The sequence below is a fragment of the Heptranchias perlo genome, chromosome 3 (genome assembly GCF_035084215.1).
Source record: "Heptranchias perlo isolate sHepPer1 chromosome 3, sHepPer1.hap1, whole genome shotgun sequence".
NCBI classification, from domain to species: domain Eukaryota; kingdom Metazoa; phylum Chordata; class Chondrichthyes; order Hexanchiformes; family Hexanchidae; genus Heptranchias; species Heptranchias perlo.
In genome coordinates this window covers 37,183,889-37,205,883 of record NC_090327.1, presented here as the reverse complement: position 1 = coordinate 37,205,883, position 21,995 = coordinate 37,183,889, and the positions used below count along the sequence as shown (strand labels likewise).

The following is a 21,995-nucleotide window of genomic DNA, read 5'->3' as shown; positions in this document are numbered from 1 at the left end:
CTACTTCCCCCAGCAAGGAGGAGGAACTGTTTCCCCCAGCAAGGAGGAGGAACTGTTTCCCCCAGCAAGGTGGAGGAACTGTTTCCCCCAGCAAGGAGGAGGAACTGTTTCCCCCAGCAAGGAGGAGGAACTGCACAAGCAGGCCCAGGACTCTTGGGAGGCGTGTCTGAGGGAGATGGCCTACAGGTTGCACCTGAGGAAATAGACTAACAGCGTCGAAGGTACCTGGGAATCTGTTGGGACACAATTACTGATGTGTGTTAAATGATAGCAAGTGGGTTGAAGGTGGCCTGCTTTGCTTGTAGCTGGGAAGGTAATAGCTGCTCCTTGCAGTTTATTGGTTCTTCATTCCAATCATGTCGGTGTAACCTGCTGGCCCTGAAAATCCAGCCATAACTTCAGCAAGAGTACACTGGAATGGGCTGGAAATTAGGCTAGAACCGGTTAGACTGGGTCCCCAACCCAGTGGCAAACGTTCTGGGCACAGAGCCTCTGCCCACCCCTTACAAGACCACTGTCGTAAGGTAGGGTGGGGGGGCATCACAGGGTGGGGACCACCTCTAATGGGAGTTCCCATGCCCTGGACCTTCAGAGGAACCCGGTGTAAGGTTGGTGTGGCACATCTGGATAGACTAAGCACACCTCCTAGCTCACTGGCATCTGGGGGTCCAGGCCAAGATCGGGGACACCACCCCTGAATATTTGGCCATCAATTTTCTTTGAACAAAAGCAGCCCCCTTTGGGGGAAGGGGGCACCTATATGTTTCTTTTGGGGGCACCTGGCACCCTTCCACCCCCTCTAGGATTCTTTGGCTGGACTTTTCGTGGGGTGGGGTGGGTTGGGGGTAGATGTACTCATAGGCCGCTAACGGCTTTTAAATCACACTGAGCTTTGGTGGCATCAGTGATGGAAGCCATGGGGTCGACAGTGGGTTAGCCCCCTATATTAGACTCCACCCAATTTTCCTTCACCCCCATTCTCATACAGATTTTCAGGGCTGGTAGGTATTATCCAAAGAACTATTGCCCACCTGTACTCCACAAGGGAACATAGGAACAGGAGTAGGCCATTCCGCCCCTCGAGCCTGTTCTGCCATTTAATTAGATCATGGCTGATCTGCAACGATCCTATTGAATCCTCTTATCATTTTAAACACCTCAATCACCCCTCAACCTTCTAAGCTCAACAAATACAAGCCAAGTTTATGCAACATGCCCTCATAATTTAACCCTTTAACCCCGTTATAATTCTCTTGAATCTGCGCTGCACCCCATTCAAGACCTATATGTTCTTCCTGAGATGCAGTGCCCAGAACTGAACGCAGTACACAGAGTTGAGAGACAATTCTACGCTATACTGACTTCCTGACAAGGCCTGCAATCAGGGGAGAGGAGGGCTCCCTCAGGTAATGCGTAGTTAGGCTGTGGTACACAACAAAGAATCTTGCCAATACCTGAGGTAGCACTTGATCGAAACTCACTTCAGACAGTCAACAGACAGAGGAGAGAGGAAACTTTTATCCATCAGTCTGGGCTGGATTAAAACCCAGGCCTATAGAGGTGAAAGGGCAGTGTGGTAACCCATAGCGCCACCCAATCATTGGTTGGCCAATTAATATTAACTATTAGATGCCTTCTATTTGCTTTTTTTAAACTCAAAATTTCTAAACACAAATTAACTTCACAAAACTGAAAGCTGAGTGTTTGTTAGGGCAGTTGCTGACAAGTGTTTGTTTTGGTTGACAGCCACGCATGACTGAAACACAGCATCTATCCATAAAAAACAAAGCATTTCATCCTCGCATCAAAGAGATATTCAAGGCCAGTGATAATAATTAACCTCAGCGACCAATAGCTAACTTAGGGACAGACAGGCTTCTGTTGGTGTGTCGCAGCAGTTTTGACTGGAGTTTTGCACAGGAGAACCTCTGACGGAATGAGATCCTGGTTGACCGCCCTTGTGTGCATCGGAGCAGTTGCGGTGGGGCACGGCGGCCCGGTTCAACGGACACCGACGTCCAAGGACGCTCTGTACGCCGCCATTTACAAGTACAACGCGGGGTCCAGCCGGCTGAACCTCTTTAAGCTCATGGGAGCCCACTGCATCGCGATCAAGGTATAAAGACGTCATTGAACTGTTGGAATTGCGAAAGTGGATTCACAGTGGGCCTGCGTATGGCTTGTTTTTATTGCCTCAGGATTGGGGGGGGGAGGGGGTGGAGAGTGCTGGGTAAGGCTTCCTCCTGCACCCAGCCAGAGGCAAGGGAAGCAACAAAAAAGCAATGGGGTCAATCTTCAACGCCTTCATCTGGCGTTAACGGGGCAGTAACGACCTTAAAATGGACTCAGTAGCCTTACCGCCCCATTAACACGGGCGATGCAGCCGGCTCCATTTTGAAAGGGGCTACTGCCGTGTGTCCAAAGCTCCTGCCTGTTTTAGGCAACAGGCCCCTTCTAATATGGAACTCTGGGTCCCATGAGGTAAATAAGACCCCGATTGCCATTTTATGCCGTGCACACACTGACCAGTTCCACGGGCCATGGAACTGAAGAGGCCCACCAAATGTAAGTGTCGGATTATTTTTGTGGGCCCCAGAGGAGAGCTCACAAAAACAATTTGGGTCGCTGCCGCCATGGGATTCCCACCCTCTACGATCGCAACTGCCCCCCCACCCCCACATCACCCCCTGCAACTTACTTTGCTGAGAGCAGCCCAGGGGCGATCTTGAGGCCTTTATCTGGCGAGGTGTGTCAGGATGCCTGTTTGGCAGGTTATTCGACCTTGGAGGGCATCATAACCGAGTCTGATCCTGCACTCGCCTGGCATCGTCTCACACACACTTTCCCATGGTAAATACTGGCTAGTGATCAGGAGCTTTCACCCAGCTGGTTTTATTTCCCCACTCCCTAGCCCCAGTGAGATAAGGGCTATTGTAGCATTCCTAATCACCCCCCACTCAGAGCCACACCCCTCCCCTCCCACCCCGGGACGAGTGAGGCTCAGTCAGCAATGGCTGGGGATGGGAGCTAGGACCCTCCTGACTGTGTGACTCACTGCGACATTGGGGGAGATTCAATATACACATCTATATCTATTTTTTGACAGTTTATTTTTTTCAGTTGCATGGTCTCCAAAGCTTGCAAATTTGTTGTTAGCCATCGTCCCAGTGATGAAGCCCAGTTTATAATTTAGATTATTTTTATTATTGATAAATCCAGGTTCAGAGCCGAGGACGGCAGCATTGGACACGACCAAGGTTTATCAGAGTAGGACAGAATTACATAGAATTACGTAGAATCTACAGCACAGAATCAGGCCATTCGGCCCAACTGGTCTGTGCCGGTGTTTAAACTCCACACAAGCCTGCTCCCACTCTAATTACCTCCTCCCACCCTGCCCCTGTATCCCACCATTCTCTTCTTCCACATGTATAAATCAAGCCTCCCCTTTAATGTGTCAATCCTCTCTGTTTCAACCACTCCATGCGGCAGCAAGTTCCACATTCTCACCACTCTGGTGTAAGGAAATTCCACTTAAATTCTGTATTTGATCTGTTGGTGGCTATCTTATATTTATGTCCCCTTGTTCTGGACTCACCCACAAGTGGAAAAAAAAATCAAGGGATGGTAAACCCAATGATGAGGCATCAGACAGAGTCCGTGATAGAGCACCATATTCCTCACCCCGCGACCCTCTGCTCGATAGTTAGCGGAGGGGACATGCTGCTGCATGGGATGGGTCAGAGGCTCTTTTACTTTGTTTGACACGTCAGGGTACCCTGCCTGCAAGATCGCCACGCACCATACCCAGCGGGAGGTGGCAGCCAGACTCAACACATTGTACTGTACCTGCAGGAGGGAGAACACTTTAAGAATCCTGGCAAGATCCCAAGTAGACATTCCTTAGATCGCATGCTGCAAAATGTTGCCCATCAACTGGTCCCATATTTACTGCTGGCGCCCATGCCAAGCTCTCACATAACCTCACATAACATTGGATGTCATGCATGCCCACATTTCAGTAGAAAGTGGGGTTTTCTAACTGGGGTTCAGTTAGAAAACCCCACTTTTCTAATCATAGTTTCTGCCTCAACCAGTAACCCTGGAAAAATTCCACAACCTCACATCCAATTACAATTGAAACCCTTGGCACTGTCCCATCTTCCAGGGGCTTCACACATCAAACTATTGTAACACAAACACGGTCACTTACTGCCACCTAGGATGCTTTTCAGCTTGGCCACATGGCAGCCTGCACTGACCCCTTAAAATGTAGCAATGCAGTTCATTGGTCAGCTGGATCATCCTATTCATTGGAAAAGATGATAAAAGTGGATGAAAGTAGCCTATTGGATATAGCACTGGACTAGTAACCCAAAGGTTAGTGAATTCATAATCCCACACATGGTAAGTTATGAAATCAAATTCAATAAATTTGGTTAATTTGTGGGCTGGTATCAAAAAATGACCATGAAACAGTTGGATTGTTGTAAAAACCCAACTGGTTCACTAATGCCCTTCAGGGAAGGGGACCTGTCACCCCTACCTGGTCTGGCCTACATGCGGCTCCAGTTCCACACTATGTGGTTGACTCTTAACTAGAGATGGGCAATAAATATTAGCTTAGCAGTGCTGCCCACATCCCAAGAACAAATAGAAAACAAAGTGCAGGCTACATTCTGGTATGACTGTGCAGCACCTTAGCTGTTACTGCAGTGCTAGCTGGCAATGAGCAACAGGCATATCACTGGATGGCAGTGGCAACCAATGGCAGTGTTGTCCCTCCATTGCTGTAGATGGAGGTCTCCGTGCTACAGAAGCTCTGCAACTGCTCCCTACTAACCCTGAGGTAGCTGTCCTCAGTATTGGCAGGCATCAAGTATACTTTCGTGCCTACTGATCTTGCTGGCGTGCATCTTGTGCCACCTTCAACTGTGAAGTACTGGTGCCAAAACTTTGATCTTTGCTTCTAAGCATCAGGTGCCAGCATCTTGCAGCAGGGGGCACTGAGGCCTAAGGCCCTTTGAATGACCGAAGCACATTGCAAATCTTACTTCAAACCTGAAAATACTAACATAGAAATACATGGGAGTTACAACATGGAAACAGGCCCAACGAGTCTGTGTCGGCGTTTACCCTCCATGCCAGCAATTTATCCACCTTGTTCCCCATTCGCTTCATCCATTTTTCTAATCATAGTTTCTGCCTCAACCAGTAACCCTGGAAAAATTCCACAACCTCACAACTCTTTGGTCTGGAAATTCAGGCATGCCATTTTTGGGCATGGGGTACAATCCTGAATGGTGGGGCCTGAGGTGCCCTTGATAGAGGGCCTCAGGCATTATTTCCATGAAGTGGGCGATCTGCGGAGAGCGAGAGGCAGCTCGCCTGGTGAATCGTTGAGGGCCGCCGCGACACTGGCAGTGGCCCTCAGGTGAGTGAGAAGTGTGGGGGGGGAGCGACCGGGGGAGGTGATCAGGATGGGGTGATCAGTGGCTGGGAGTGGGGAGGGGTGGTTCACTAGCTGGGGGGAGCGAGTGTTGGCAGAGGGGTGGGCAATCTGTGTCCAGGTCAGGAGAGTTGGGAGCCAGGGGAGGGGGAGGAAGTGGCTCGTATTCTTTTAATAGGGGGAGCACTGTGCAGGACCCTAACTTAAGTAAATTATTTCCAGCGTTGAACGTTCCCAACATGCGTTCCTGACACCAGTACAATCACCTTATCCAATATGGCTGGCGGTGCACTTCCGGCCTGAAATGTGCTTGTGTTTCCTACCCGGCATATTGGAGGTTTAGGAGGCCATTTAGCACCCGTTTCTCGGGCGCTGCACGGACGAATTTCTAGGCCCTTATGTGAAGAGGTTTCTCCTGCTCTCTCTGCTCTAAATCTCTCACATTTAATTTTGTATCTATGTCCCCTCGTTCTTAACTCCTCAACTACTAGAAACAGTCCCATACTTTCACAATTGTAAACACAACACTTCTATTATATCACCCCGGAAGCTCCAGTGCTGTTTAGTACCAGTGAACGTGTTGTAAACTAGGCTTATTAAGGCCCTGATTTTTATGTAAATTAAGGACACCCTAAAATGAGTACTCTACAGAAAATAGGCACTGCATGGACACCCATTTCTTCAGTTGGGTCCTTGTTAAGGGTACATTGCAGTTTGCCATTCACTGCTTCTGGGTTTTTTCCTCTTTGTTCTTGGGATGTGGGCCACCTTGGCAAAGCTGCATTTATTGCTATTTATTGACTCATTGCCCTGAAAAGGTGGTTTTTGGGCCTTCTCCTTCGAGTGCCGGAGTCCTTGTGGTGGCAGTGCTCCCACAATGGCACTTATGTGGCGCAAATGTTACCTGCCACTTTGCCAGCCCAAGCCTGTAGGGTGTTCAGGTCCTGCTGTGGGCTGGCAAGAGCGGCTTCATGATCAGAGGAGTTCTGAGTGAAGCTGAACTCAGTGGAATCATGTGAGCAGTCCTGCTCCTGACTTTACGATAGAGGGAAGGTCATAGAAGAAGCACCTGAAGATGGTTGTGTTGAGGATCCTTTCCTGAGGGACTCTTGCAGTGATATCCTGCGGTTGAGGTAATTGCCTTCTGTCAACAACAAGCATCTTCCTTTGTGTCGTGTATGACTCCAGGCACTAGAGAGTTTTCCCTTTTGGGGACCGCATGTCGCTTTGATGTCAAGGGCAGTTTACATTCACTTCTCCTTGCTGTTGTGGGAGAAAGGAAGTCAATGAGATTTATTGGGGCCTTACTTACAGCTTCTTAAAGCTGCACCACATCTGTTATCTGAGATTGTTTCCCAAGGGAATGGTACTGAGGGACTGCTGCTCTGTTGGATGTGCTGTCCTTTACGATGAGATATTAAACCGAGGCCCCGTCTGCCTATTCAAGTAAATGTAAACAATCCCATGGCAACATTCGTAGAGGAGCAGGTGTGTTCTTTAGGTGTCCTGATCAACATTTCTCTCTCAACCAACACCACCAAGAAACAGATTAACTGGCACTTTGTTTCATTTGCTGTTTGTGGGACTTTGCTGTGCATAAATTGGATGCCACATTTAACTACCTTCAACTGCACTTCAAAGTAATTCATGGATTGGGATATCTTGAGGATGTTATATTGCGCTCTATAAATGCAAGTTCTTTCCTTCTAAATTGCAAGTACTGGAGGAGGAGAATACGGTAGCATAGTGGTTATGTTACTGGACTAGTAATCTGGAGTCATGAGTTCAAATCCTGCCATAGCAGCTGGGGAATTTAAATTCATTCATTCAATCAATCAATTAAATAAAATCTAGAATTAAAAAATACTAGCATCAGTAATGGTGGCCATGAAACTACCAGATTGTTGTAAAAACCCAATTGGTTCAAACCTGCTGTCCTTACCCGGTCTGGCCTATATGTGACTCCAGACCCACAGTCAATGTGGTTGATTCTTAATTGCCCTCTGAAATGACCTAGCAAGCCACTCAGTTGTAAAAGCTTGCTTAAAAAAAGTCACAATAAGAATAAAACTGGACACAACAAAGGCTAACCAAGCCCAGTCGACCCTACAAAGTCCTCCTCACCAACATCTAGGGATTTGTGCCAAAATTGGGAGAGCTGTCTCACAGACTAGTTAAGCAACAGCCTGACATAGCCATACTCACAGAATCATACCTTTCAGCCAACATCCCAGACTCTTCCATTACCATCCCTCGGTATGTCCTGTCCCACCAGCAGGACAGACCCACCTGAGGTGGTGGTACAGTGATATACAGTTATGGAGGGAGTGGCCCTGGGAGTCCTCAACATTGACTTCAGGCCCCATGAAATCTCATTGTATCAGGTAAAACATGGGCAAGGAAACCTCCTGCTGATTACCACCTACTGTCCTACCTCCATGTCGAGAAGCACTGAGCGTAGCAAGGGTCACAGAATGTACTCTGGGTGGGGGACTTCAATGGCCATCACCTAAGAGTGGCTCGGTAGCACCACTAACTGGCCGAGTCCTGAAGGACATAGCTTCCAGACTGGGACTGCGGCACGTGGTGAGCGAACCAAACACAAGGCGAAAAACTTACTTGACCTCATCCTCACCAATCTACCTGTCACAAAAGCATCTGTCCATGACAGTATTGGTAGGAGTGACCACCGCACTGTCCTTGTGGAGACGAAGTCCCGTCTTCGCACTGAGGGCACAATCCAACGAGTTGTGTGGCACTATCACCGTGCTAAATGGGATAGATTCAGAACAGATCTAGTAGCTCAAAACTGGGCATCCAAGAGGCACTGTGGGCCATCAGCAGCAGAATTGTATTCCAGCACAATCTGTAACCTCATGGCCTGACATATTCCTCACTCCACCATTACCAACCCTGGTTCAATAAGGAGTGCAGAAGAGCAGCACCAGGCGTACCTCAAAATGAGGAGCCAACCTGGTGAAACTACAACTCAGGACTACATGCATGCTAAACAGCGGAAGCAACATGTTATAGACAGAGCTAAGCGATTCCACAACCAATGGATCAGATCAAAACTCTGCAGTCCTGCCACATCCAGTTGGAATGGTGGTGGACAATTAAACAACTAACAGGAGGAGGAGGCTCTGCAAACATCCCCATCCTCAACGATGGCGGAGTCCAGCACGTGAGTGCAAAAGACAAGGCTGACGCGTTTGCAACCATCTTCAGCCAGAAGTGCCGAGTGGATGATCCATCTCGGCCTCCTCCCGATATCCCCACCATCAAAGAAGCCAGTCTTCAGCCAATTCAATTCACTCCACGTGATATCAAGAAACGGCTGACTGCACTGGATACAGCAAAGGCTATGGGCTCCGACAACATCCTAGCTGAAGTGCTGAAGACTTGTGCTCCAGAACTAGCTGCGCCTCTAGCCAAGCTGTTCCAGTACAACTACAACACTGGCATCTACCCGACAATGTGGAAAATCGCCCAGGTATGTCCTGTTCACAAAAAGCAGGACAAATCCAATCCGGCCAATTACTGCCCCATCAGTCTACTCTCAATCATCAGCAAAGTGATGGAAGGTGTCGTCGAAAGTACTATCAAGCGGCACTTACTCACCAATAACCTGCTCACCGAAGCCTGGGTTCCGCCAGGACCACTCGGCTTCAGACCTCATTACAGCCTTGGTCCAAACATGGACAAAAGAGCTGAATTCCAGAGGTGAGGTGAGAGTGACTGCCCTTGACATCAAGGCAGCATTTGACCAAGTGTGGCACCAAGGAGCCCTAGTAAAATTGAAGTCAATGGGAATCAGGGGGAAAACTCTCCAGTGGCTGGAGTCATACCTAGCACAAAGGAAGATGGTAGTGGTTGTTGGAGGCCAATCATCTCAGCCCCAGGGCATTGCTGCAGGAGTTCCTCAGGGCAATGTCCTAGGCCCAACCATCTTCAACTGCTTCATCAAAGACCTTCCCTCCATCATAAAGTCAGAAATGGGGATGTTTGCTGATGATTGCACAGTTCCATTCGCAGCCCCTCAAATAATAAGAACATAAGAAATAGGAGCAGGAGTAGGCCAATCGGCCCCTCGAGCCTGCTCCGGAAGCAGTCCGAGCCCGCATGCAGCAAGACCTGGACAACATCCAGGCTTGGGCTCATAAGTGGCAAGTAACATTCGCGACAGACAAGTGCCAGGCAATGACCATCTCCAACAAGAGACAGTCTAACCACCTCCCCTTGACATTCAATGGCATTACCATCACCGAATCCCCCACCATCAACATCCTGGGGGTTACCGTTGACCAGACACTTACCTGGACCAGCCATATAAATACTGTGGCTACAAAAGCAGGTCAGAGGCTGGGTATTCTGCGGCGAGTGACTCACCTCCTAACTCCCCAAAGCCTTTCCACCATCTACAAGGCACAAGTCAGGAGTGTGATGGAATACTCTCCCTTTGACTGGATAAGTGCAGCTCCAACAACACTCAAGAAGCTCGACACCATCCAGGACAAAGCAGCCCGCTTGATTGGCACCCCATCCACCACCCTAAACATTCACTCCTTCACCACTGGCACACTGTGGCTGCAGTGTGTACCATCCACAGGATGCACTGCAGCAACTTGCCAAGGCTTCTTCGACAGCACCTTCCAATCCCGCGACCTCTACCACCTAGAAGGACAAGGGCAGCAGGCACATGGGAACAACACCACCTGCACATTCCCCTCCAAGTCACACAGCATCCCGACTTGGAAATATATCGCCGTTCCTTCATCGTCGCTGGGTCAAAATCCTGGAACTCCCTTCCTAACAGCACTGTGGGAGAACCTTCACCACATGGACTCCAGTGGTTCAAGAAGGCGGCTCACCACCACCGTCTCAAGGGCAATTAGGGATGGGCAATAAATGCCGGCCTCGCCAGTGACGCCCACATCCCATGAACAAATAAAAATAAATGACAGACAGGAAAGCAATGAGAATCCATCCTTACGATGTCAATAGGCCCAGGCATTGGCATCTGGAGAAAACCTGTATGTGGAGACTACACCTTCCCAAAGAGGCTGTCACTAAACTGTGCTCGATGGGACAGTGTAAAGCGACCTTCACTCTGTATCTAACCCGTGCTGTGCCTGCCCTGGAAGTGTTTGATGGAACAGTATAGCGTGCGCTTTACTCTATCTAATCTGCATTGTACCTGCCCTAGGAGTGTTTGACGGGGCTGTGTAGAGGGAGCTTTACTCTGTATCCAACCCATGCTGCACTTGCCCTGTGAGTTTTTGATAGGACAGTGTAGAGAGGGCTTTCCTCTGTATCTAACCCGTACAGTACCTGAAGTGGGAGTCCTTGTTGTTGACACTGGTATGTAGGTGTGTGAAATGTGTTCTGTTCCTCAGGGGTAAAATCCCTTACCTTGTAAGAAAACAAATTCACTGATGAATAAGAAGCAAATGTCTGCTAGAAGTGTATAAAGGCTTAATCACCTCTCCTTTCTGCAGGAACTGTCACAAGGAAAAGAATATGAGATTGGGTTTGCCCTCAAGCAGACAGTGTGCACCAAGGGAATGGAAGATGAAATGCAAGAGTGTGAATTCATGGATAATGGAGTGAGTACGCCCGTGTCCCCTTTCTGAGTGCAGTGGTGGCCTTTAGACCAAGGTGATCCAAAGGAATTAACTGCGATTCCCGGGGCCCCCTTTTATCAAAGGATGCAGTCGGTGGGGAGAGCTGAGCCTGGGCCTGGCTGCCATCCCTGGGAGACGCCAATCTGCTCTGCTGCAGTGGTGAACGTTATTGGCCCCGAGATTCCTCATGGGACTCATCAGCCTCCCAGAGTAAGTCCAGTGGGAATGTGACGGAACCCATCTGAAAACAGCAGAGACCAGGTTGCACCAAGTCTCCACTGTTCCTGGGATTTTCCTTGTTGCATTGTAAGGGGGGGGGGGAGCGCAGAGGTGGGAGGGAATCTTTTCCTGCTCCTTAACAAGACAATGGTCACAGAAGGGGACTGGGGTATCAGTGGTGGTCAGCATGCCAAGCAAGTGGAGGGTACCGTCTTGTACGGGGGCATACATGAGATCCACCTGTGCCAAACGGCCTGGACCCCTGAAGAATCTAAAAAAAAATTCTCTTTGAAAAAACAGAATGCAAATCAGCCCCCTTCTTCAGGGAGCCAATGGGGAATCTCCCCCCCCAACAGGCAGGTGGGTGCGAGAGATTCCGGCAGATATTAGCAGGCAAGTGCGAGCAACGTATTCCCTCCGCCTGGCCTGTACAATTGCCCCACCCGTTGACATTTGGTGTGTGATGTTTAGTGTGTGATGTTTGGTGTGTGATGTTTGGTGTGTGACGTTTAGTGTGTGACATTTGGTGTGTGACGTTTGGAGTGTGACGTTTAATGTGTCTCGTTTGGTGTGTGACATTTGGTGTGTGACGTTTGGAGTGTGACGTTTAATGTGTCTCGTTTGGTGTGTGACGTTTAGTGTGTGACGTTTAGTGTGTGACATTTGGTGTGTGACGTTTGGAGTGTGATGTTTAATGTGTCTCGTTTGGTGTGTAACGTTTAGTGTGTGACGTTTAGTGTGTGACATTTGGTGTGTGATGTTTGGAGTGTGATGTTTAATGTGTCTCGTTTGGTGTGTGACGTTTAGTGTGTGACGTTTGGTGTGTGACGTTTAGTGTGTGACGTTTAGTGTGTGACGTTTGGAGTGTGACGTTTAGTGTGTGACGTTTGGTGTGTGACGTTTGGAGTGTGACGTTTAGTGTGTGACGTTTGGTGTGTGACGTTTGGAGTGTGACGTTTAGTGTGTGACGTTTGGTGTGTGACGTTTGGAGTGTGACGTTTAGTGTGTGATGTTTAGTGTGTGACGTTTGGTGTGTGATGTTTGGTGTGTGACGTTTGGAGTGTGACGTTTAGTGTGTGACGTTTGGTGTGTGACGTTTGGAGTGTGACGTTTAGTGTGTGACGTTTGGTGTGTGACGTTTGGAGTGTGACGTTTAGTGTGTGATGTTTAGTGTGTGACGTTTGGTGTGTGATGTTTAGTGTGTGATGTTTGGTGTGTGATGTTTGGTGTGTGACGTTTGGAGTGTGACGTTTGGTGTGTGATGTTTGGTGTGTGATGTTTAGTGTGTGACGTTTGGTGTGTGATGTTTAGTGTGTGATGTTTGGTGTGTGATGTTTGGTGTGTGATGTTTAGTGTGTGACGTTTGGTGTGTGATGTTTGGTGTGTGATGTTTAGTGTGTGACGTTTGGTGTGTGATGTTTGGTGTGTGACGTTTAGTGTGTGATGTTTAGTGTGTGACGTTTGGTGTGTAATGTTTGGTGTGTGATGTTTGGTGTGTGATGTTTGGTGTGTGATGTTTGGTGTGTGATGTTTAGTGTGTGACGTTTGGTGTGTGATGTTTGGTGTGTGATGTTTGGTGTGTGATGTTTGGTGTGTGATGTTTGGTGTGTGATGTTTAGTGTGTGACGTTTGGTGTGTGATGTTTGGTGTGTGATGTTTAGTGTGTGATGTTTGGTGTGTGATGTTTAGTGTGTGACGTTTAGTGTGTGACGTTTGGTGTGTGATGTTTAGTGTGTGATGTTTAGTGTGTGACGTTTAGTGTGTGACGTTTGGTGTGTGATGTTTAGTGTGTGATGTTTGGTGTGTGATGTTTAGTGTGTGATGTTTGGTGTGTGATGTTTGGTGTGTGACGTTTAGTGTGTGACGTTTGGTGTGTGACGTTTAGTGTGTGATGTTTAGTGTGTGACGTTTGGTGTGTGATGTTTAGTGTGTGATGTTTAGTGTGTGACGTTTAGTGTGTGACGTTTGGTGTGTGATGTTTAGTGTGTGATGTTTGGTGTGTGATGTTTGGTGTGTGACGTTTAGTGTGTGATGTTTGATATGTAACGTTTGGTGTGTGATGTTTAGTGTGTGACGTTTAGTGTGTGACGTTTGGTGTGTGATGTTTAGTGTGTGATGTTTAGTGTGTGACGTTTGGTGTGTGATGTTTAGTGTGTGATGTTTAGTGTGTGACGTTTAGTGTGTGACGTTTGGTGTGTGATGTTTAGTGTGTGATGTTTGGTGTGTGATGTTTGGTGTGTGATGTTTAGTGTGTGACGTTTAGTGTGTGACGTTTGGTGTGTGATGTTTAGTGTGTGATGTTTAGTGTGTGACGTTTAGTGTGTGACGTTTGGTGTGTGATGTTTAGTGTGTGATGTTTGGTGTGTGATGTTTAGTGTGTGATGTTTGGTGTGTGATGTTTGGTGTGTGACGTTTGGTGTGTGACGTTTGGTGTGTGATGTTTAGTGTGTGATGTTTAGTGTGTGATGTTTGGTGTGTGATGTTTGGTGTGTGACGTTTGGTGTGTGATGTTTAGTGTGTGATGTTTAGTGTGTGATGTTTAGTGTGTGACGTTTAGTGTGTGACGTTTGGTGTGTGATGTTTAGTGTGTGATGTTTGGTGTGTGATGTTTGGTGTGTGACGTTTAGTGTGTGATGTTTGATATGTAACGTTTGGTGTGTGATGTCTAGTGTGTGATGTTTGGTGTGTGATGTCTAGTGTGTGATGTTTAGTGTGTGATGTTTGATATGTAACGTTTGGTGTGTGACATTTAGTGTGTGATGTTTGATATGTAACGTTTGGTGTGTGACATTTAGTGTGTGATGTTTGATATGTAACGTTTGGTGTGTGACGTTTAGTGTGTGATGTTTGATATGTAACGTTTGGTGTGTGACATTTAGTGTGTGATGTTTAATGTCTGAGATCTGGCGTGTGATCCACACATGATAGATGAAAGACTTTTTATATAAGTAGATTTAAAAATCTTACCTGTGTGGTATTACTAATGAGCACATTAACATATTCATGTGAAATTTCTTCATCTGCTATTTTAATGACGGCTGTTTTAAATAAACAGGTAAGAGCTCGCAGTAAAATGGCAGGGGAATTTCATATAAAGATGGCAATTAATTTGTTACCAGTATCACTGTGCATATTCATCCAGTGATATAAAGGTCTTTGGTTTTCAATTCTGACTTGGAGTTATTGCTTAATTAAAAGCCCAGTGACTAATATAAGGGCTGGATATTTTACATAACGGGGATAAGGGTTCATTTGATATTAATAGGAATTAGAGCTAACTGTATATTAAAACAAGTGTAAAGAATCTTACAACACCAGGTTATAGTCCAACAATTTTATTTGAAAATCACAAGCTTTCGGAGATTATCTCCTTCGTCAGGTGAGTGTAGAAATCCTTGAACATTTCACATTTATAGTCAGAGAACAATACCTGGTGATTACAGATAATCTTTCCAACTGCCCGTTGTCAAGGCAATCAAAGTGTTCAGACAGAGAGGTGTTACCTACAGGACCACCGAATATACAAACGGCCAGAACACAAGACAGAGAGAGAGAGGGAGAAACATCCGAAAGGAAGAGAAAGACAGAGAATGACCCGTTGTATTAAAAACAGATAACTTTTATTCGCTGGTGGGGTTACGTGTAGCGTGACATGAACCCAAGATCCCGGTCCTCATGGGTGCGGAACTTGGCTATCAATTTCTGCTCGATGATTTTGCGTTGTCGTGTGTCTCGAAGGCCACCTTGGAGAACACTTACCCGAAGATCGGTGGCTGAATGTCCTTGACTGCTGAAGTGTTCCCCGACTGGGAGGGAACCCTCCTGTCTGGCGATTGTTGCACGGTGTCCGTTCATCCGTTGTCGCAGTGTCTGCATGGTCTCGCCAATGTACCATGCTCCGGGGCATCCTTTCCTGCAACGTATGAGGTAGACAATGTTGGCCGAGTCACAGGAGTATGAACCATGTACTTGGTGGGTGGTGTCCTCTCGTGTGATGGTGGTATCTGTGCCGATGATCTGGCATGTCTTGCAGAGGATCCCGTGGCAGGGTTGTGTGGTGTCGTTGATGCTGTTCTCCTGAAAGCTGGGTAATTTGCTGCGAACGATGGTCTGTTTGAGGTTGGGTGGCTGTTTGAAGGCGAGTAGTGGAGGTGTGGGGAGGTGTTCGTCGTCATCGATGACATGTTGAAGGCTGCGGAGAACATGGCGTAGTTTTCCGCTCTGGGGAAGTACTGGACGACGAAGGGTACTCTGTTGGTTGCGTCCCGTGTTAGTCTTCTGAGGAGGTCTATGCGATTTTTCGCTGTGGCCCGTCGGAACTGTCGATCGACGAGTCGAGCGTCATATCCCGTTCTTACGAGGGCGTCTTTCAGCGTCTGTAGGTGTCCATCGCGTTCCTCCTCGTCTGAGCAGATCCTGTGTATTTGCAGCGCCTGTCCATAGGGGATGGCCTCTTTGACGTGGTGGGTGGAAGCTGGAAAAGTGGAGCATCGTGAGGTTGTCTGTGGGCTTGCGGTAGAGTGAGGTGCTGAGGTGCCCGTCTTTGATGGAGATTCGTGTGTCCAAGAAAGAAACCGGTTCTGAGGAGTAGTCCATGGTGAGCTTGATGGTGGGATGGAACTTGTTGATGTTATCGTGTAGTCTCTTCAGTGATTCTTCGCCGTGGGTCCATAGAAAGAAAATGTCGTTGATGTATCTGGTGTATAGCGTTGGTTGGAGGTCCTGTGCAGTGAGGAAGTCCTGCTCGAACTTGTGCAGGAAAATGTTGGCGTATTTGGGTGCGAATTTGGTCCCCATGGCTGTTCCGTGTGTTTGCGTAAAGAACTGGTTATCGAAGGTGAAGACATTGTGATCCAGGATGAATCGGATGAGTTGTAGGATGGCGTCTGGAGATTGGCTGTTGTTGGTGTTGAGTATTGATGCTGTTGCAGCGATGCCGTCATCGTGGGGGATACTGGTGTAGAGTGCCGAGACGTCCATCGTGGTGAGAAGTGTTCCTGGTTCAACTGGTCCGTGGGTACTGAGTTTTTGTAGGAAGTCTGTAGTGTCACGACAGAAGCTGGGGGTTCCCTGTACGATGGGTTTCAGGATGCCCTCGACGTATCTCCATCAAAGACGGGCACCTCAGCACCTCACTCTACCGCAAGCCCACAGACAACCTCACGATGCTCCACTTTTCCAGCTTCCACCCCAACCACGTCAAAGAGGCCATCTCCTATGGACAGGTCCTGCGAATACACAGGATCTGCTCAGACGAGGAGGAGCGCGATGGATACCTACAGACGCTGAAAGACGCCCTCGTAAGAACGGGATATGACGCTCGACTCGTCGATCGACAGTTCCGACGGGCCACAGCGAAAAATCGCATAGACCTCCTCAGAAGACTAACACGGGACACAACCAACAGAGTACCCTTCGTCGTCCAGTACTTCCCCGGAGCGGAGAAACTACGCAAAGTTCTCTGCAATCTTCAACATGTCATCGATGATGACAAACACCTCGCTAAGGCCATCCCCACACCTCCACTACTCGCCTTCAAACAGCCACCCAACCTCAAACAGACCATCGTTCGCAGCAAATTACCCAGCTTTCAGGAGAACAGCGTCCACGACATCACACAACCCTGCCACGGCAACCTCTGCAAGACATGCCAGATCATCGGCACAGATACCATCATCACACGAGAGGACACCACCCACCAGGTACATGGTTCATACTCCTGTGACTCGGCCAACGTTGTCTACCTCATACGTTGCAGGAAAGGATGCCCCGGAGCATGGTACATTGGCGAGACCATGCAGACACTGCGACAACGGATGAACGGACACCGCGCAACAATCACCAGACAGGAGGGTTCCCTCCCAGTCGGGGAACACTTCAGCAGTCAAGGACATTCAGCCACCGATCTTCGGGTAAGTGTTCTCCAAGGCGGCCTTCGAGACACACGACAACGCAAAATCGTCGAGCAGAAATTGATAGCCAAGTTCCGCACCCATGAGGACGGCCTCAACCGGGATCTTCGGTTCATGTCACGCTACACGTAACCCCACCAGCGAATAAAAGTTATCTGTTTTTAATACAACGGGTCATTCTCTGTCTTTCTCTTCCTTTCGGATGTTTCTCCCTCTCTCTCTCTGTCTTGTGTTCTGGCCGTTTGTATATTCGGTGGTCCTGTAGGTAACACCTCTCTGTCTGAACACTTTGATTGTCTTGACAACGGGCAGTTGGAAAGATTATCTGTAATCACCAGGTATTGTTCGCTGACTATAAATGCAGAACGTTCAAGGAATCCCACACTCACCTGATGAAGGAGATAATCTCCGAAAGCTTGTGATTTTCAAATAAAATTGTTGGACTATAACCTGGTGTTGTAAGATTCTTTACATTTGTCCACCCCAGTCCATCACCGGCATCTCCACATCATGGCTATTAAAACAAGGAAATTGAACCAATGAATGCTTACGGTTGCAAAATCAGAATATTAAGTGGTTTAAAATGCACCATGCAGGATGTAAGGTTGGATAGATATTGAGGAATCTTGATTGATTTGGCTTGGTGGACGATCAGAAAGAAATTCTTCAGTGGAATGAATGGGTTCTGCAGGAACAGGAACATGTTAGTGGGCCCAATAAGCTTGTCTTGTAGCCACAGAACAATTCCACCAACCTGCTTTTGCTCTCCATTAGCATGTCTAGTTGCCTCGTGAACCCATTTCTACCACCTGCATCAACGTCCTTCCCTGGTAACTTATTCTACACATTTTTTTTTACCTTTCACCGATAGACGTTTACAGCACAGAAGGAGGCCATTCGGCCAATCGGGTCTGTGCCAGCTGTTTGCTAGAGCAATCCGAATTTAATCCCGCTGCCCAACTCTTTCCCCATAGCCCTGAATCTTCCTTTGCTTCAAATATTTATCCCATTTTCCCTTAGAAGATGCAATGGTCCTGCCTCAGGCATTCCCTGGGCTAAGCATTCCAGGATCTGTATAAAGAATTTTTTTTTAACCTTTGTCCTCACTATTTTAGTGACAATTTTAAATTGATGACCTCCTGTCACTGACTCCTCAACCAGAGGAAATAGTTTTTCTCGAAATAGTCTTTACTCAAAACTCCTGTATTAAATCTCCTCTTAACCTTCTCTGCTGCAGTGGAAATAGTCCTAGTATCTCAAGTCTCTCCTCATAACTATAGTTTCCCATCTTTGACATCACCCTGGTGAATCTACGCTGTATGCTCTATGGCTTTAATATTCTTTCAATAATATGGCGCCCTAAATTGCACCCACTACTAACAGTGGCCGAACCAATGTTTTGCATAAATTTATCATTATTTCTTTACTCTTGTCCTCTAAATCCTTATTTATAAATCCCTAAATGCTCTTGGCCTTTTTACAGCTTTATCTACCTACACCCAGACTTTTAGGGAATTGTGTATTGGAGCCCTCGGCTCAACCACACCCTCAGTATCTTTCATTAACTGTATACTCCCATTCCTTGTTTTTCCTAGGAAGCTAGGAACTGTGGAGGAGCAGAGAGATTTAGGGGTCCATGTACAGAAATCACTAAAAGCTAGTGGACAGGTACGAAAAATAATTTAAACGGCTAATGGAACGTTAATCTTTATCTCGAGTGGGCTGGAATACAAAGGGGTGGAAGTTATGCTACAGTTGTATAAAGTTCTGGTTAGACCCCATCTGGAGTACTGCATTCAGTTCTGGACTCTGCACCCCAGGAAGGATATATTGGCCTAGGTCGGGGTGTAGCGCAGATTCACCCGAATGGTACAGTGGCTAAAAGGGATGTTGTAATGAAGAGACCGTGGGGTTGGTCTTCTGGAAAGGGGTCAAATTGGCTGAAGGGCCTTCTCGATCTGAACCTATGATATGAAGTGTAATAAGCTTCAAGCTGTGAATATCTTCCAAAAATTCAGAACATAACCTGATTGTACCATTTTTCTCCCAACAGGCCATATTGACCTGCAACGCGGTCATTACAATTAGATTCAATGTCCCTCTACCAATCAGAAATGTAGTCACCTGCACGGAGGTAAGCAATTTTCTTCTTTCCTTTTTGGTGACTACTTCTCACAAAGGGACGGTCACTGGACAGAGCACACAGGTGTCAAGCAATGACCATCTTCAACAAGAGAGTGCCTAACTACCTCCCCATGACATACAATGGCATCACCATCGCCGAATCCCCACCATCAACATCCTGGGGGTTGCCATTGACCAGAAACTGAACAGGACCAGCCACATAAATGCCATGGCTACTAGAGCAGGTCAGAGGCTGAGCATTCTGTGGTAAGTGGCTTACCTCCTGACTCCCCAAATCCTCTCCACCACATTCAAGGCACAAGTCAGGAGTGTGCTGGCATACTCTTTTGCCTGGATGGGTGCAGCTGCAACAACACCGAAGAAGCCCGACACCATCCAGGGCAAACCGGTCCGCTTGATCGGCACCTCATCCACCAGTTTAACATCCACTTCCTCCACCAACGGTGCAGTGTGTACTACTACAGGATGCACTGCAGCAACTCATCAAGGTTTCTTTGGCAGCACCACCTAAACCCGTGACCACCACCACCTAGAAGGACAAGGACAGCTGTTGCATGGGATATGGGTGTCGCTGGCGAGACTGTTTTTGTTGCCCATCCTAGTTGCTCTTGAGAAGGTGATGGTGAACTTTCTTTTTGAACCTCTGCAGTCCGTGCGGTGAAGGTGCTCCACAATGCTGTTAGGTAGGGAGTTGCAGGATTTTGACTCAGCCATTATGAAGGAACCAGATCAGCCATGATCTTATTAAATGGCGGAGCAGGCTCGAAGGGCCGATTGGCCTACTCCTGCTCCTATTTCTTACGTTCTTATGTTCTTATGAACGGCGATATATGTCCAAGTCGAGATGGTGTGTGACTTGGAGGGGAACATGGAGGTGATGGTGTTCCCATGTGCTTGCTGCCTTCTAGGTGGTGGAGGTCACAGGTTTGGAAACACACCCCCACACACACTAAGAGATTCTATAAACATGGGGGTCAGTCAATGATGCCACAGACTGAATCTTGTCTGTAGCAAGGTGTGGGCTTAGTCAGCTGAATGGATGTTTTCACGTTTGGTGCAAAAAAACCTCAAAGGGTGGGGTACACAAATCACTGAAAGCCAGTAGACAGGTACAAAGAGCAATCAAAAAGGCTAATGGAATGTTGGCCTTTACCTCAAGGAGGCTGGAATAGAAAGGGGAGGAAGTTACTCTTCAGTTGTACAGAGCTTTGGTCAGACCCCATCTGGAGTACTGCGTTCAGTTTTGGGTACTGCACCTCAGGAAGGATATATTGGCCTTGGAGGGGTACAGCGCATGTTTGCCAGAATTATAACAGGGCTTAAAGGGTCAAATCATGAGGGTAGGTTGCATAAACTTGGCTTGTATTCCCTTGAGTATAGAAGGTTGAGGGGTGATCTAATCGAGATGTTTAAAATATCAAAAAGATTCGATAAGGTAGATAGACAGAAACTATTTCCTCTGGTGGGGAATCCAGAACAAGGGAGCATAATCTTAAAAATAGAGCTAGGTCATTTAAGGGTGAAATCAGGAAGCACCTTTTCACACATGTAAAAGGCTATGGATGGTGGGTCAATTAAAGGTTTCAAGACTGAGATCGATAGATTTTTGTTGGGTAAGGATATCAAGGGATATGGAGCAAAGGCGGGTAAATGGAATTGAGGTACAGGTCAGCAATGATCTAATTGAATGGCAGAACAGACTTGAGGGGCTGAATGGTCTACTCCTGTTCCTAATGTTCATATGGGGGAAAGGACGGTCGGGACTTGAGAGCACTGCGTTCAATCCGTGTGTTTTGCTTTTGCCTTTTCAGCAGAATTGATTGATGAGTTTTGAAGAGGACATTGGCCAGCAGCAAAGTGGGCAGAACGAACCGCCAAGGCAGCCACCATTTGTCGGGAGTAACATGTTTAAAAATCAAAAACCCTGATGATGTGACGCAATCTGTAAAATTTATCATACAAAAACAACAAACAACAATCGGCTTTGGACTCTCCAGAAACCTCTGTTTAAAATGAGACATTTCAGAGTAAAATTTTCAATCTGCTTTGTATTCAGTCCTTGAGGTTGGGCCCAGCCCCAATCGCCTGCCAATCACCTGTCCAGATCAATAGTAAGTGGAGCTGAAATAAAAACAGAAAATGCTGGAGAAGCTCAGCAAGTCAGGCAGTGTCTGTGGAGAAAGAAACAGAGTTAACGTTTCAGGTCGATGACAGATGCTGTCTGACTTGCTGAGTATTTCTAGCATTTTCCTTTCTCATTTCAGATTTCCAGCATCGGCTTTTGAGTAAGTGGAGCTGAGCAGCCCAGCCAATTACAGCTGTTACTCTATCATAAGGCAGACGTTAAACTGGATTCCATTTAAAGAGTAGGTCTCACTGTCTGAATCACCTGATCCTGTTACAATAAATTATAATTGACTCTAAACATCTGTCTGATTTTGTCTATTTAAATGTGGATAACACTGCCCCCTGCAGTCAGCAGCTGAATAACAGCTAGGTGCACTGACAAGCACTATAAAGTGCCCTGAGTTATTGACTGTATCTTTACTGATATTAATCTAGCCCCCTCACACTGTCAATCAGTAATCCCTCTCCAGCACCATCACTCAGTAACCCCTTCCCAGCACGCTATTACTCACTGTATCT

At 47.3% G+C, this 21,995-nt stretch overlaps 1 protein-coding gene across 2 annotated transcripts; it reads left to right on the top strand.

Moving 5' to 3' along the window:
- The first annotated feature begins 1,845 nt into the window (after positions 1 to 1,845).
- On the top strand, positions 1,846 to 21,774 carry LOC137306140 (cathelicidin-related peptide Oh-Cath-like). Of its 2 annotated transcripts, none has more exons than XM_067975209.1 (4): positions 1,846 to 2,116; positions 10,948 to 11,055; positions 19,258 to 19,338; positions 21,164 to 21,774. In XM_067975209.1, exons 1-4 carry the CDS (start codon positions 1,937 to 1,939, stop codon positions 21,167 to 21,169), a joined length of 375 nt encoding a protein of 124 aa, XP_067831310.1. In that variant the 5' UTR covers positions 1,846 to 1,936; the 3' UTR covers positions 21,170 to 21,774. The 2 variants fall into 2 exon arrangements, with proteins under 2 accessions (XP_067831310.1, XP_067831302.1); XM_067975201.1 differs by having other exon boundaries at positions 1,849 to 2,116; positions 21,161 to 21,774.
- Positions 21,775 to 21,995: the final 221 nt, after the last annotated feature.